Raw genomic sequence first — 12339 nt, forward strand, 5'->3', positions numbered from 1 at the left:
CCAGGGTTGCCACCTGGAACCCCGGAGGGAGGAAGTTTTCATTGCTCTTTGAAACCTTCCGATTCTACTAAAGAGATAGGCTCCGTCTGATGCGGGTCTTTACCGCCCCTCTAATGCTTGCAAAGCCACCTTTTGTCCTGTCTCTAGCAGGCTCCGGCTCAGAGCCGGTCCCTCACGGTATTGTTCCCTGAATTGTTGCTTGAATTCATTGTGATGCCACTTCTATTAATGGAATATAACACTGGTTTTCCACTCAAGGTGATAACATTAAGCTTCCTTCTTAAATCACCTCATTCACAGGTTTAAAAAGTAAATTGAATTACAGAAAAATGTTAAAAGACAGTGTCAGTAGAGTGTGGCCGTAGCCGATTGCATGGGGATGTCTGAAGTTTGAGAAACATGACATGAATTCTAAGGGTCCTTGGAATGATGACTGGTTGTGACTATATGGTTTTTAAGCTGATTGGTTGAGATATATTCATCGCAGGGTGATTTACGTCAATAACAACAATAATAATGAAAGCAACTCAAATGTTTATCCCATAGCAAGGGTAGCTATTTCATTTTTCATCCGGGGCTCTTTTAAAAGTGAAAGTGGTGTTGTTAATAATGACACCAGAGGAAAGGCCCAAGCGTGGAACATTCTAGACAAACCATAATGTTCATCAGGAAATGCTAAAGTAAATTATTGTATATCTAACTTGTGAGCTATTATGCTTATGTAGATTTATAAAGAATGTATAAAAATGCTTAATTCATATAATGTGAAGTGAGAAAAGCATATTATCCAGTGTTCAGAAACGAGCAGAGGAACCACCCGGGGGAGAATAGATGCTAAAATATTAATCATAGCTATGTCTGAGAGGTGAGCTCAGGGTGATATTTGTTTTCTTTGTTGGAGGTTTGTGTGTAAATATTTATGCTTCACCTTGTCCCAGAAAGCTCTGATTAAGCACATCTGAGCATGTCACTCCTCCCATCCAAGTACCAAGCAGGGCCAACCCTGCTTAGCTTCCAAGATTAGGTGCATTCAAGATGGTATGGCCATAGATGACCATGTCACTTCTTTGCTTGAAATGTTCCTGAGATAAAGTCCACACAACACAACATGGCCTGCAGGTTTTGCGTGATCAAGCACCCTCTCCCTGTCTCTACACTACCACTAAACCCTCCCTGCGCTCACCCCCACTCACACCAGCTCTCTCTTGCTCCTTTTTAGGTGTCAGCATCAAAGTCACTTCCTCAAGAAGCTATGTCATCCCTCACTAGGCCAGGCCTCTGTTCCCCACGCCTGGAGCAACTTTTGTTACCCACTCTTCCCAAAGTAACTCTTCATTTATTTGCCATAGTTATTTGCTCTGTGAGGTCCTCCCTGCTGAGCTGCAAACTCCTTGAGCACAGAGGTCATGCACTAATCCCCCCTTTATCCTCATTAATGAGTTAATCCCCACTGTGCCTTGGCCCGGGGTAGGGGGCTCAGTAAACGTTGTTATCTGAACCCTGACTGTTGGTTGATTTCATGTGGACCTTCTTGATGCTTTCTGGGTTTTTCAAATGTTTCTAAATGTGCAAGAGATACTGTTGTGATCTGTAAAATCAATAAGGACATTGAATAGCAATATTGCCTGGTGCATTAAAACACAATTCAATTTGCAAAAATTTGATTTATACACTTTCTGATGATGTATCTTTTATATAAAGCAAGTTCCAATTCAGAGATTTTTCTACATTTTTCCAGGCTGAGATGGGGTGGGGAGATGGGGGCTCCGAACTAGCTTCTGCAGACTAGTTTCCTAAGTGCAACCCACCACGACCACTGGTGGCGCTCTGGGAGCTCATCCCACCCAGGGGCCATGGGACTCGATGCCCATGGCTGCCAGTTAAGGAGAGAACACTGTGACTGGGGCTTTGATCTCAGCAAAGAAAAGCTCCCGTGTCATTCCTGGTACCCCCCATCTCGTGTTCACTCGGGAGAGTGCCATCAGCTGACAGGACTGCAGCCTGTCTACACAGCAGCCAGCATGATCCCTTTAAGTCTGGGTTGGATAGTGTCCTTCCTGGGCTTAAAACCCTCCAGTGGCTCCCCTCTTACCCCAGGTCAAAAGTCAAGGTCCTGACCGGGCGCGGTGGCTCACTCCTGTAATCCTAGCACTCTGGGAAGGCTGAGGTGGGAGGATCGTTTGAACTCAGAAGTTCAAGACCAGCCTGAGCAAGAGCGAGACCCCGTCTCTACTAAAAATAGAAAGAAATTAGCTGGACAACTAAAAATATATAGAAAAAATTAGCCAGGCATGGTGACGCATGCCTGTAGTCCCAGCTAATCGGGAGGCTGAGGCAGAAGGATTGCTTGAGCCCAGGAGTTTGAGGTTGCTGTGAGCTAGGCTGACGCCACGGCACTCTACTCAGGGCAGTAGAGTGAGACTCTGTCTCAAAAAAAAAAAAAAGAAACAAAAAAAAGTCAAGGTCCTTTCCATGGCCCTTAAGTTGGACAACAATATTATAAAGTATCCAAACCTGGACACTTTGAGAGTAAAAGGGGACTCCAGAGTCACACGGGGTGCCAGCATAAACGGGACAACGCAGGATGTGGGAGGGCCCCTGTGATCTGGTCCCATCCACACTGCACCCAGTTCCCCACCCTCTGCCATCCTCGCATTCTCTTAGCTTTCTTACCCTTCTGTTCACAAGCAGCCATGAACCTACCTCTGGGCCTTTGCACATGCTGTTCCCCCTGCCCGGAAGGCTCTTCCTCCGCCCCCTCTTCCAGACACCCATAAGGCTCAGACTCACCTCCTATACATCCTGGCCAAATATCTCCCCCTCAGGGAGGTCTTGTGAGCTCCCTGGGGACGCCCCACCATCACTCACCCTGCACTTTCCTTCACAGCACTCGCAGCTGCTGAAACACTGAGACCCTTCTGTCCGTTTACTGGTCTCCCCCACTGGAGAGTGAGCCCCAGGAAGTAGAGACTCTTAATCACCACTGAATCCCTGCCCCCAGCCCAGTGCAGGGTATACAACAGATGCTCAATAAGTGTTCATCAAAGATTGGATGAATTCAGGTGGGAAGAGTCTTAATACAACAACTTTGGGCCAGACCTTGTCCCCATGTCTTCTCATGGGACATCCCTCTACCAACCAGGATACGAATCATCCCCTCATTTTAGGACAGGGAAGCAGAAGCTCAGTTGCCTGGTTCGGTGTTTACAGACTGGTGCCGAACAGGTGTTACGTGTCAATTCCTGAAAGGACAAAAGGCCTTACAATATCAGCAACATCATTTTACAGACGAGAAAACCGTCATGGAGAGGTCAGAGCCCACCTCCTACAGCCGATTAGCAGAGCCGGGACCATCCTCAGGTCCCCAAGGGCCAGACTGTTGGCCCAGTGTTCCTCGTCCAAGTCCCAACACCACAGGGATCTTACCGAGAACCAGAAAGCCCTCCCCAAGTTCCCAAACCTGAGGGCAGGCCCTGGAGGATCTCAGCAGGTGTAAGGAGGGGTTTCAGAGTGAGACAGACGCACAGTTTCAGAAGGTAAACTTCACGTCAAGGCGATGAAGGATGAGGGAGCCCTGGGGACGGAGAACACTGCAGCTTGGCTTAGGTCGCACAGAGACAAGACAAATGGGCGATGTATGGGCAGATTTACATATCAGAGGAGTAATTATAAATCTTTATTATAAAGCTCCACGGCTAATGGGAAGCGACACGGACCCAGCACATGAATCAAGAATGCCGAGATGACATCTATTAGGGAACCGCTGTTTCCGACACTGTCATGGGGATTTTTGTTGTCTTCACTTTGGGGCCTTTCGTTAACAGACAAGCCCCACGGCTGGGCTTGTTTGTGTGAAGGGCTTGGAGCGTGGGGGTGGGGGAGGAGCGATCCCAATCCGAGGGCTCATAGTGACTGTCATGATCATTATGACAAGACTTTCCTCACTGGTGGTGGTGTACGGCGTTGTCGTGGAAACCGCGTGCTTATTAGTAACATGCTCTTTTAAGGTTACCGGGACGCTGGCATCCGTTAACCAACGCCTGCTCCGTGATTGCTACACAGTGGCCTTTGTGGCGCAGACAAAGAAGCGGTACTCCGCAAAGCCTGCACTATTTTTATCCCCATTCTAACTCTGGCTCGGTCCATATCCTCACGAACAGCTCATTACATCGATCTCCTTGAGCCCTCCGGGGTGCTGCATTGTGCATGTTCTGCATTGTGATCTGAGTGGTGGTCCACAGCTGTATGCAGATGTTGGGCTCCATTGAGCTGCACACTTAAGACAAGTACACTTCATTTATTTATTTATTTATTTATTTATTTATTTATTTAGGAGACAGAGTCTCGCTCTGTTGCCTGGGCTAGAGTGCCGAGGCGTCAGCCTAGCTCACAGCAACCTCAAACTCCTGGGCTTGAGCAATCCTACTGCCTCGGCCTCCCCAGTAGCTGGGACTACAGGCATGCACCACCATGCCCGGCTAATTTTCTCTATATATTTTTAGTTTTCCAGCTAATTTCTTTCTATTTTTAGTAGAGACGGGGTCTTGCTCTTGTTCAGGCTGGTCTCGAACTCCTGACCTCGAGCGATCCTCCCGCCTCGGCCTCCCAGAGTGCTAGGATTACAGGCGTGAGCCACCGTGCCCGGCCTAAGACAAGTATGCATGTATGTTAAAGCATGTATGTTACAGCTAATAAAAATTTTTTAAAAACTCACGCTTTTCTTACCACCAGCATAATTTTGTCCCTTCAACAGGTGTGTGCCTCCCTCGGGTGACATCGAGAACACCGTGAGCAGAGGCACCACCTTCTAAGAGGGGCAACAAGGTGTATCATACACTCCTGTATCAAGCACACTTTATGTTACTGAGTATCTGACTGAATCCAGTGAAGTCAGTGTCAGTATTTTTCTCCCCATTTGACAGACTGGAAACGGAGGCTCAGTGAAGCGCAGTGGCTTGCCCAGGGTCACCCAGGGAAGCAGTGTCTGCACCCACTTCCCTGTGACCCCTGCCGTGCTCTGTCCCCCCTGTGCAGGCGGGCTTCCTTGACCATGTGAAATAGGTCCAGAAAAGGAGTCTAGAACAACAGCATTCTATAATCCATGACATGTGGCAAAAATTTGTTTAAAAAGGAGTGTTTCTCATTAAAAAAAAAGAAGGAAAGATTTAGAAAGAACGCACAAAATGGTAGTGAGAGACTGATGTGTCTTATCCCAAATATGTTATTGTTTATCTTACTCAGTCCTTTTAAAAATTATTTGCCTAATTGGAAAACCGAGAGATGTCACATGCAAACCCAGATATCAACGGTCTGTTGAAAATCAGAAGGTCTCACTACTCCAGGGCCGCTCTCCCCACAGTGCGTACTCCGCGTTTGCCGCAGTCCCTCCAGCTCCCTTCACTCACTGCGGGGGCGACCTGTGTTTGGTGGTCTGGCATTCATTCGCTCGCCTACTGGGTCCCATGCTCCAATTTTCCTCTGAAGAACTACTCCTTCCTTCCTCACCACTTTGAGTGGGGTCGAATCCATGTCTGGCTCCATGGGGTCCATATGGTCCAGTCCTGAGCAATCAGAGCACCACATCCACCCCGATGATTGGCATGAGCTCAGGATGGGACATATGACCCAATCAGGGCCAATGAGATGCCACTTTGATTGGGATTGCAGTAAAAACAGCACGCAGAGGCCAGACGCGGTGGCTCACGCCTGTAATCCTAGCACTCTGGGAGGCCGAGGTGAGTGGATCACTCAAGGTCAGGAGTTCGAGACCAGCCTGAGCAAGAGTGAGATCCTCGTCTCTACCAAAAAATAGAAAGAAATGATCTGGACAACTAAAAATATATGTGTATAGAAAAAATTAGCCGAGCATGGTGGCGCGTGCCTGTAGTCCCAGCTACTCGGGAGGCTGAGGCAGGAGAATCGCTTGAGTCCAGGAGTTTGAGGTTGCCGTGAGCTAGGCTGACACCACGGCACTCTGGCCCAGGCAACAAAGCAAGACTCTGTCTCAAAAACAAACAAACAAAAAACAAAAAACAGCACACAGAACTTGAAACTACATGGTATAGACTGGAGCATCTGTCAACCATCTTAAAAGTACATGGAGCTCAGAATGAGCCCAACACAGGGGAGAAAAGAGCCTAGTGATGGAGAAGTCCTGATGTCTCTATTAAGCCCCTTGATCAAGCTGTACCTGAAGCCAAATATCCCAGGATTTGTTATTTATGCAAGCCAACAAAGTACTTGTTTTTTTGTTTATTTGTTTAACCCATTTGAGATAGTCAGGAGCCATTTTTTTCCAAGTGACAGAAAACTCTTCCCTAGAGCAGCTCCCAGACTAGCAACAACAGAATTAGGACCAACGGGTAAAAAGAACAAAATCTAACATAAAGATGGAACTTTCTAATACTGAATTATTGAAGAGTGGGAATGTTTTGTCAATAACAGTATTCAAGCAGATTAAAGTTTGTTATCAATGTGTCAATTTTGGCCCAGGGTAGGCGGTCGGACGAGATGAACCCAAACCTTAGGTTCATTCCATCTTGGTGATCCTACGGATATCAAGAATGAAATATTCCTTAGAGAGGATTTCCTAAATACCCTAGTGAGGTTTCTCCTTTACTGTTGCAGTCCTTTATATGCCAACTCTTTTCTTCATGACAATTACTACAATTTTTGATTCTAGATTTACATTTTTGTTTACTTTTATTTCTCTCTTTCCCACTAGACTGTAAGTTCCATAAGAGCAGAGATGCTGTCTATTTTATTTTTCTGAACTTCTAGCACCTAGCAAAAGGCCACCACACACAGTAGGCTTTCAATTAATGGTTTGTCGAACGAATGAGAGAATGAAAGAGACCTCCCTGACCCTGTGTTTTCTATGAAGTCACTCAGAAAGCCAGCGTCCACATGGAATCCTTGAGGCCTATAGCCACCAAGTCTCTCTCACGTTCATCGTGTTTAAAGACATCTCATCTACACCATCTGGTGAAGGATGTCATTTTGGTAATGGATGTTATGCCACCCAATGGCTAGAGTGTTCTTCATCCCTAGCGCACTCACCCTTGTGTAGGTCACCCAGCACAGGCAACAACAGCCTCTGGGTTTACGTGGGGAGCAAATTATCTCTACAGCACCTCTCCCCACTCTCCCCATTGTGTTGCTGAATGCTTGAGTTGTGCTGCTGTCCCTTAAGGCAACGTAGGAAAGGAAAGGAAACCCTCATTTACTGAGCACCTACCACGTACTGGGATCTTCGCACATATGAGCTCATCTAATCCTCACAGCAACCCTACAAAGTTGGCACTATTAGTTTTTATTTTATGGAAGAAGGAACTAAGGCTCAGAGAGGTCAAATGGCTTACCCAAGGTCACACACATCCAGTTTTCAAATTTACGGTGGCGGCACTCTAAAGTTTTTACCTTTCTGTTATCCCACACTTAGTTTTCTAACCTGAATATATGTATGTGATGTATTAGTATATGTGTGTGCATTTTTGTTCATTCCCTAGCACTCTCTTCTGCAAATGGTCTTTTGCTCTCTGGGGACTGAGGCATGTGTACACACACACACACACACACACACACACACACACATACACACCTCAAGTCATCAGCAGCTTTCTTTTGTTTATTGTACCAGAGGAGCAGGAAATTACACAGGCCTATTAAGGACTAAGCAAATTCCAAGTGAATTGCGTAAATGGTATTTTTTTAGAAGCACACAAAATAACTTTATAACCATCTATACGTTTCAGAACATCATGAGAGACCTGGGGACTGCACAGGAAGAGGTGTGCTCAGTAGCATCTGATATAAATTATCCAAACTCTAGTCTACCCAGCCTCCGCTCCTGGACCCACAAACTAAAACATAGTGTCTGGGGAAGAATGAGCATGAGAGCCACGGAGAGAGAGACGGAGAGAGAGTACTTCGCCTGCAACCAAGGCATCAGGAGGTCTCCGCTTCTGATTCTGGGTTATTTGAATCAAGGGAACTCATTTGGCCTCAAGCATTTAATCATTTCATTCCCCTTTCTGGTTTTATTTTGAGACATTAAGAGGAAAGAATCATCCTGGGGTCGAACAGGGCCTTTTTCTCTTTCTAGCTGTTGCTTTTGGATTCCCTTACCCAATGCCCAATGCATATGTCAGGCCAGATGGCTTGGACGCTTGGCAGCCAATTCAGCTGCTCAAGAACATGGTTGTGCTTAACTTCATCCACTTGACACTGCTTCAGTTCATCGTGGGGTAGAAGTGTGATACCAATCCATTTAATTAGCTTAACGAGGGCTGAGGGAACTGGTCCACATTTTGAGTTTGTTGCACAGAACAAATTGGTTTGCCTCACTCCCTCCCTGATCATTTAAGCGTACAGGAGAGCGACTCTCAGCCATTTCCGAAAGAAATTTCACTCCCTTCTTCCTCTATGAAGAGCTGGGCGCTGTCCATGGTACCGACATGACCAGGAGTTCAGAAACTTGGTTCTTCAAGAGGTGCGTTTCTCCACAATGAGAACTCAGAGTACACCAGCGTAACCTCCTAGAAGACCGAACTCTCTGGTGTAAGGATTTTGCTCCAGTAAAAGGCAGCGTTAAGCTTTTTACCTAAAGCGAGGTCTCCAAAGTAGAGTGCACAGGAGATCCTTGAGGGTTGGGAATAAAATGTTAGGATTTCCGTTTATGTTTATCTATCTTGTTTTAAATTTCTACTCTTCATGTGTTATATATGAATGGGGGAAATGCTAATTTTTCTTCTGATAGGGCGTGTGATCAGTTAAGTTTGGAGAGCATAAATCTACAGGCATAAAAAACAAGTCACTCTAAACTCAGAATTGGGGGGATCACATGATCGGGGTGGAGGGATGATATCACAAGCTGCTGGTGGTGGTTTTAGAGTCTAGGGGTCTGAGCTGGGCACTGAGCCTATTGAGGGAGGACCTCCACCCTTCCCTGTTACTGACCCCAGACAAACGCTGTACTCCCAGGCAGAAGAGACATAGGCTGGCCTTGGATACGTTGTAGGCAATGCTGAACCGAGTGTGGGGACGGGGCACATACAGGAGGATGAATGAGAGCACTCCAGTGTGGAAGGGGCTCGGGAGAAGTCCCTGACTCAACTCCATGATGGGGAGGTATTTATGCATCAAAAAGCTCTTCAGAATAAGCATTGGGGTCTTCCTGAGACCGGGTCACCACCTTGAACTGGCGCCGGAGAAAACCGCCATAGCGCTTCTGGTTGTCCCACTTGAGCTTGGGACGGATGCGCCGCAAGAAGCCCCCATAGCGTTTGTACAGGTCCTCGTGGCCCACCCTATCCCCATCCCCATCCCCCTCCCCAGCCACCTCTGAGCTCCTCTTGGGGTATTTGCGCAGAAAGCCCCCATAACGTTTGACCTGCTCCTTGGGGTCCTCCTCATCAAAACTGAGTGCGCCAGCCTCCATGGCACCATCACTCAGCTGGGCATCCCCCACCAGCTCAGATCCTGCTCCCTCCCCAAAGCCACCAGAGAGGCCCCTGAGCTTCTCCTCCAGGCTCTTGCTCAGAGCATTCTCCTTCGTCGGGGTACTGGGGAGGAACTTGCTTTTCTCAAGCTCCTTCAGGAAGGGCCCAGAGAGCTTGGCCAGCTCACCATAGGGCCCTTCCAAAGCCACCTTGCTCCCCAGGTCTTCCTCGCCATGGAGCCCAAGGATGGAGGGAGCGAACAAAGACAGAAATCCCTGGCATCTCTCCCACTCCTCAGAGGGCAGCAGGGTGGCCTGGCATTCCAAGGAGCAAATCTGCAAAAGACCCAAAGAGACCACAGTGGCAATGTCACCCCCATCAAATCATCAAAACACATACCCTGCCCTGCTGAGGGTCCCCTGTCCAGTGGCTGAGAAAATCAAACTGAGCTGCCACTGCTTAGCACTGGGCCACCCATGTTCATGCTCCCAGTGGCGCATAAAGGGTGTCTGTGTGAAAGGTGAGAAAACAGACCTGGAGAGCCGTCCCAAGGACACACAGCTGCAGGCGGCAATGCCAAAACTAGAAGTAAGATCTTCCCATACTGCTCTGTGTGATCGCCCTTCCCTTCCGCTTCTGACTCCTAGAGGGAGTGGTCAGTGCTCCCAACATTGCCAGGAGTGAGGGATGCTGCTAACACTTTGGAGAGGGGACAGAGCAATGTAGAATGACAAAAAGAGCATGGGTGACGGGATATACAGGGTTCTTCAAGCCTGGGGTGGGAGGACAATGGTACCTACTTCACAGGGCTTTGGGGAGCATTCAATCACGATGATGATGACAACAGAGGACAGTACTGGAACTTGGGCCCAGGAGTCTAATGCCCTGAGGCGCCATGCTGAACCACAGTGCTGTCCGAGACCATGCGTGGGCTGCACCTGGCACACTGCATGCTTCTCAGTGAACGGCGTCTAGAATCGTATATTCGATACTTTCTGTCATTATCTCATCGAGTCAACCCCACCTTGCAGATGAGGAGACGGAGGCTCAGAGAGGAGCCTCCAGAGTCATGAAGCTAGAAAAGGGCAGAACCAAGGCCTATGTTCTGTCCGTCACAACCTCGTCCAGACCTTCTGCCGTCGCAGGAGAGGCACGTGTGGGAGCTTGACTCAAAGCAAAGCGCCCAAGGTGGGGCCAAGAGAAGCTAAGACCCAGGAGAGGGGTCATGCTCTGACCCTGTCACCGTATCCTGGGCTTTAGGGGTGGTGGGGACAGCTCCTCCCACAGCAGTGACCAGATTTGGAGGTGCCCATCAGCCCATCGGTGAGAGGCCCTGAAAGATCATCCAGAGCTGCGGGCTGCCGAGGTCAGCGTCACCTCATGAATGACACTCCCTGTTGCCAGGTGTCATGACCCTGGAACCCTGAGTCTCCGTCCTGGCCTGACTGAGCCCTTGGCGGCGAGGTCTGGCATGGGGATGAGAGCTGGAGAACAGCAGCCCCTGGTGCCCAGGCCTTCCACGGGGCAGGACCACCGCGGCACAGGTGGGACGAGTCTGCAGGACGGGCGCACAGCTGCCCGGGCCTGCGACCTCCCTCTCTGGGCTCCACACACACATGGTCCCTTCCTTGCTCAGGCCCTGGGACCTGGGCATCAAGGAAGCTTGCCAGGAACTTACCAGGGGGTCGATGGGGTTGGGCCCATCCTGGGTCTTCACAGCACACAGGGAGCACGGGGCCAGGCAGTCCGCTGTGGCAGAAGGCAGCACGAGGAGGCAAGCAGCCAGCGCCAGCCCCCGCCAGGCCATCCCGTCTCGGCTCTTTCTGCCGGGGAAGGAGAAAGAGAAGGTAATGAAGTCTGTGATCACCACTCTATGGGGTGTGTCCTGGGCCCGCAAAATTATCTCTTTAACTCCACCGGCAGTGCTGCCACGTAAGCAATCTCATTCCCATCGTACAGTCGAGAAAACAGAGGCTCAGAGAGGTGAAGTGGGTGCCCAAGGGCAAGGGTGAAAGAAGGCGATTAACAAGTGCCGTGTGCCCGCGCCTGCACCTGCCAGGTGTGAGGAGCTCTCCTGCACGTTCACAACTCAGTCTGCTCAACAACTCTTCAAGGTGAGCTGTGCTGTTTTCATTTGACAGATGGGGAAGTTACGGCTCAGAGAGGGCAAGCGATTGCACACAGCTAGGAAGCGCGCAAGCCAGGACTTCACCTGGATCTGTCAGACTTCAAAACCCACTTCGACCACCCGCCAAGCCAGAAGATACTTATCCGCAGGTTGTGTCCAAGCCAGTCCTTTGCAAGGTGTCTGGAGTTCGCTTTTCCCTGGCCACAGCTCCACCTTCACCCCTGCTCCATGCTGGCCTCCCTGCCTCCAGTTCCTTCTCTGATCCCTCCTGCCCACCCTGAAATGCCCTTCTTGGCAATATCAATTCTGTCATCAGACCCTTTAGGCAGGGTCAGGCCTGGTCCTTCTGCCTAAATGTCAGGACACCCTCAGTCCCATCTCAACACTCCAGCCCTTCAGCTCTGGGCTCCAACCACAGCCAGCTACTTGCAATTCCCTTAACCAACATCTCAGGCTCTGTCCTGCCTCTGGGCCTTTGCATATGCTGTTCCCTCTGCCTGGAGAACCCTTCCTCTCCTCTTCTGTTACCTGTCACGAAAGTCCTAGATTGGATATCACCTCCTTCAGGCAGCTTTCCCTGATCTCGTGGGCTGGATGAGAAGCTTCTCCTTTCTATTTTCCCTGTCCACTACTTAGTAATTAGCGGTGTAAGTCTTCAGACTTTGGTTCCCTGAAGACAAGAGCTGTGTCTTGTCTTTTTCTATGTAGTACTTTCTCTGTTCCTTAAATATACCACCCTTGCCCCTACCTCAGGGCCTTTGCACTTTCTGT

General features: G+C 49.1%; 1 protein-coding gene across 1 annotated transcript; it reads right to left on the bottom strand.

The window, feature by feature from the left end:
* Window positions 1-9110: 9110 nt before the first annotated feature.
* On the bottom strand, window positions 9111-11247 carry PDYN (prodynorphin). The gene is made up of 2 exons (XM_012665781.1): window positions 11119-11247; window positions 9111-9775 (listed from the first exon to the last, which is right to left on the bottom strand). Exons 1-2 carry the CDS (start codon window positions 11245-11247, stop codon window positions 9134-9136), a joined length of 771 nt encoding a protein of 256 aa, XP_012521235.1. The 3' UTR covers window positions 9111-9133.
* Window positions 11248-12339: the final 1092 nt, after the last annotated feature.

This window comes from Propithecus coquereli, unplaced genomic scaffold (assembly GCF_000956105.1).
Source record: "Propithecus coquereli isolate 6110/MARCELLA unplaced genomic scaffold, Pcoq_1.0 Scaffold122, whole genome shotgun sequence".
NCBI classification, from domain to species: Eukaryota; Metazoa; Chordata; class Mammalia; order Primates; family Indriidae; genus Propithecus; species Propithecus coquereli.

What these genes read in the sequence shown, in the direction of transcription:
- PDYN (XM_012665781.1), bottom strand. Translation starts at nt 11,247, where the DNA reads ATGGCCTGGCGGGGGCTGGCGCTGGCTGCTTGCCTCCTCGTGCTGCCT. An exon ending in CCAACCCCATCGACCCCCTG is followed by an intron (nt 9,776 to 11,118) that starts GTAAGTTCCTGG and finishes GGTCTTTTGCAG; the next exon opens with ATTTGCTCCTTGGAATGCCA.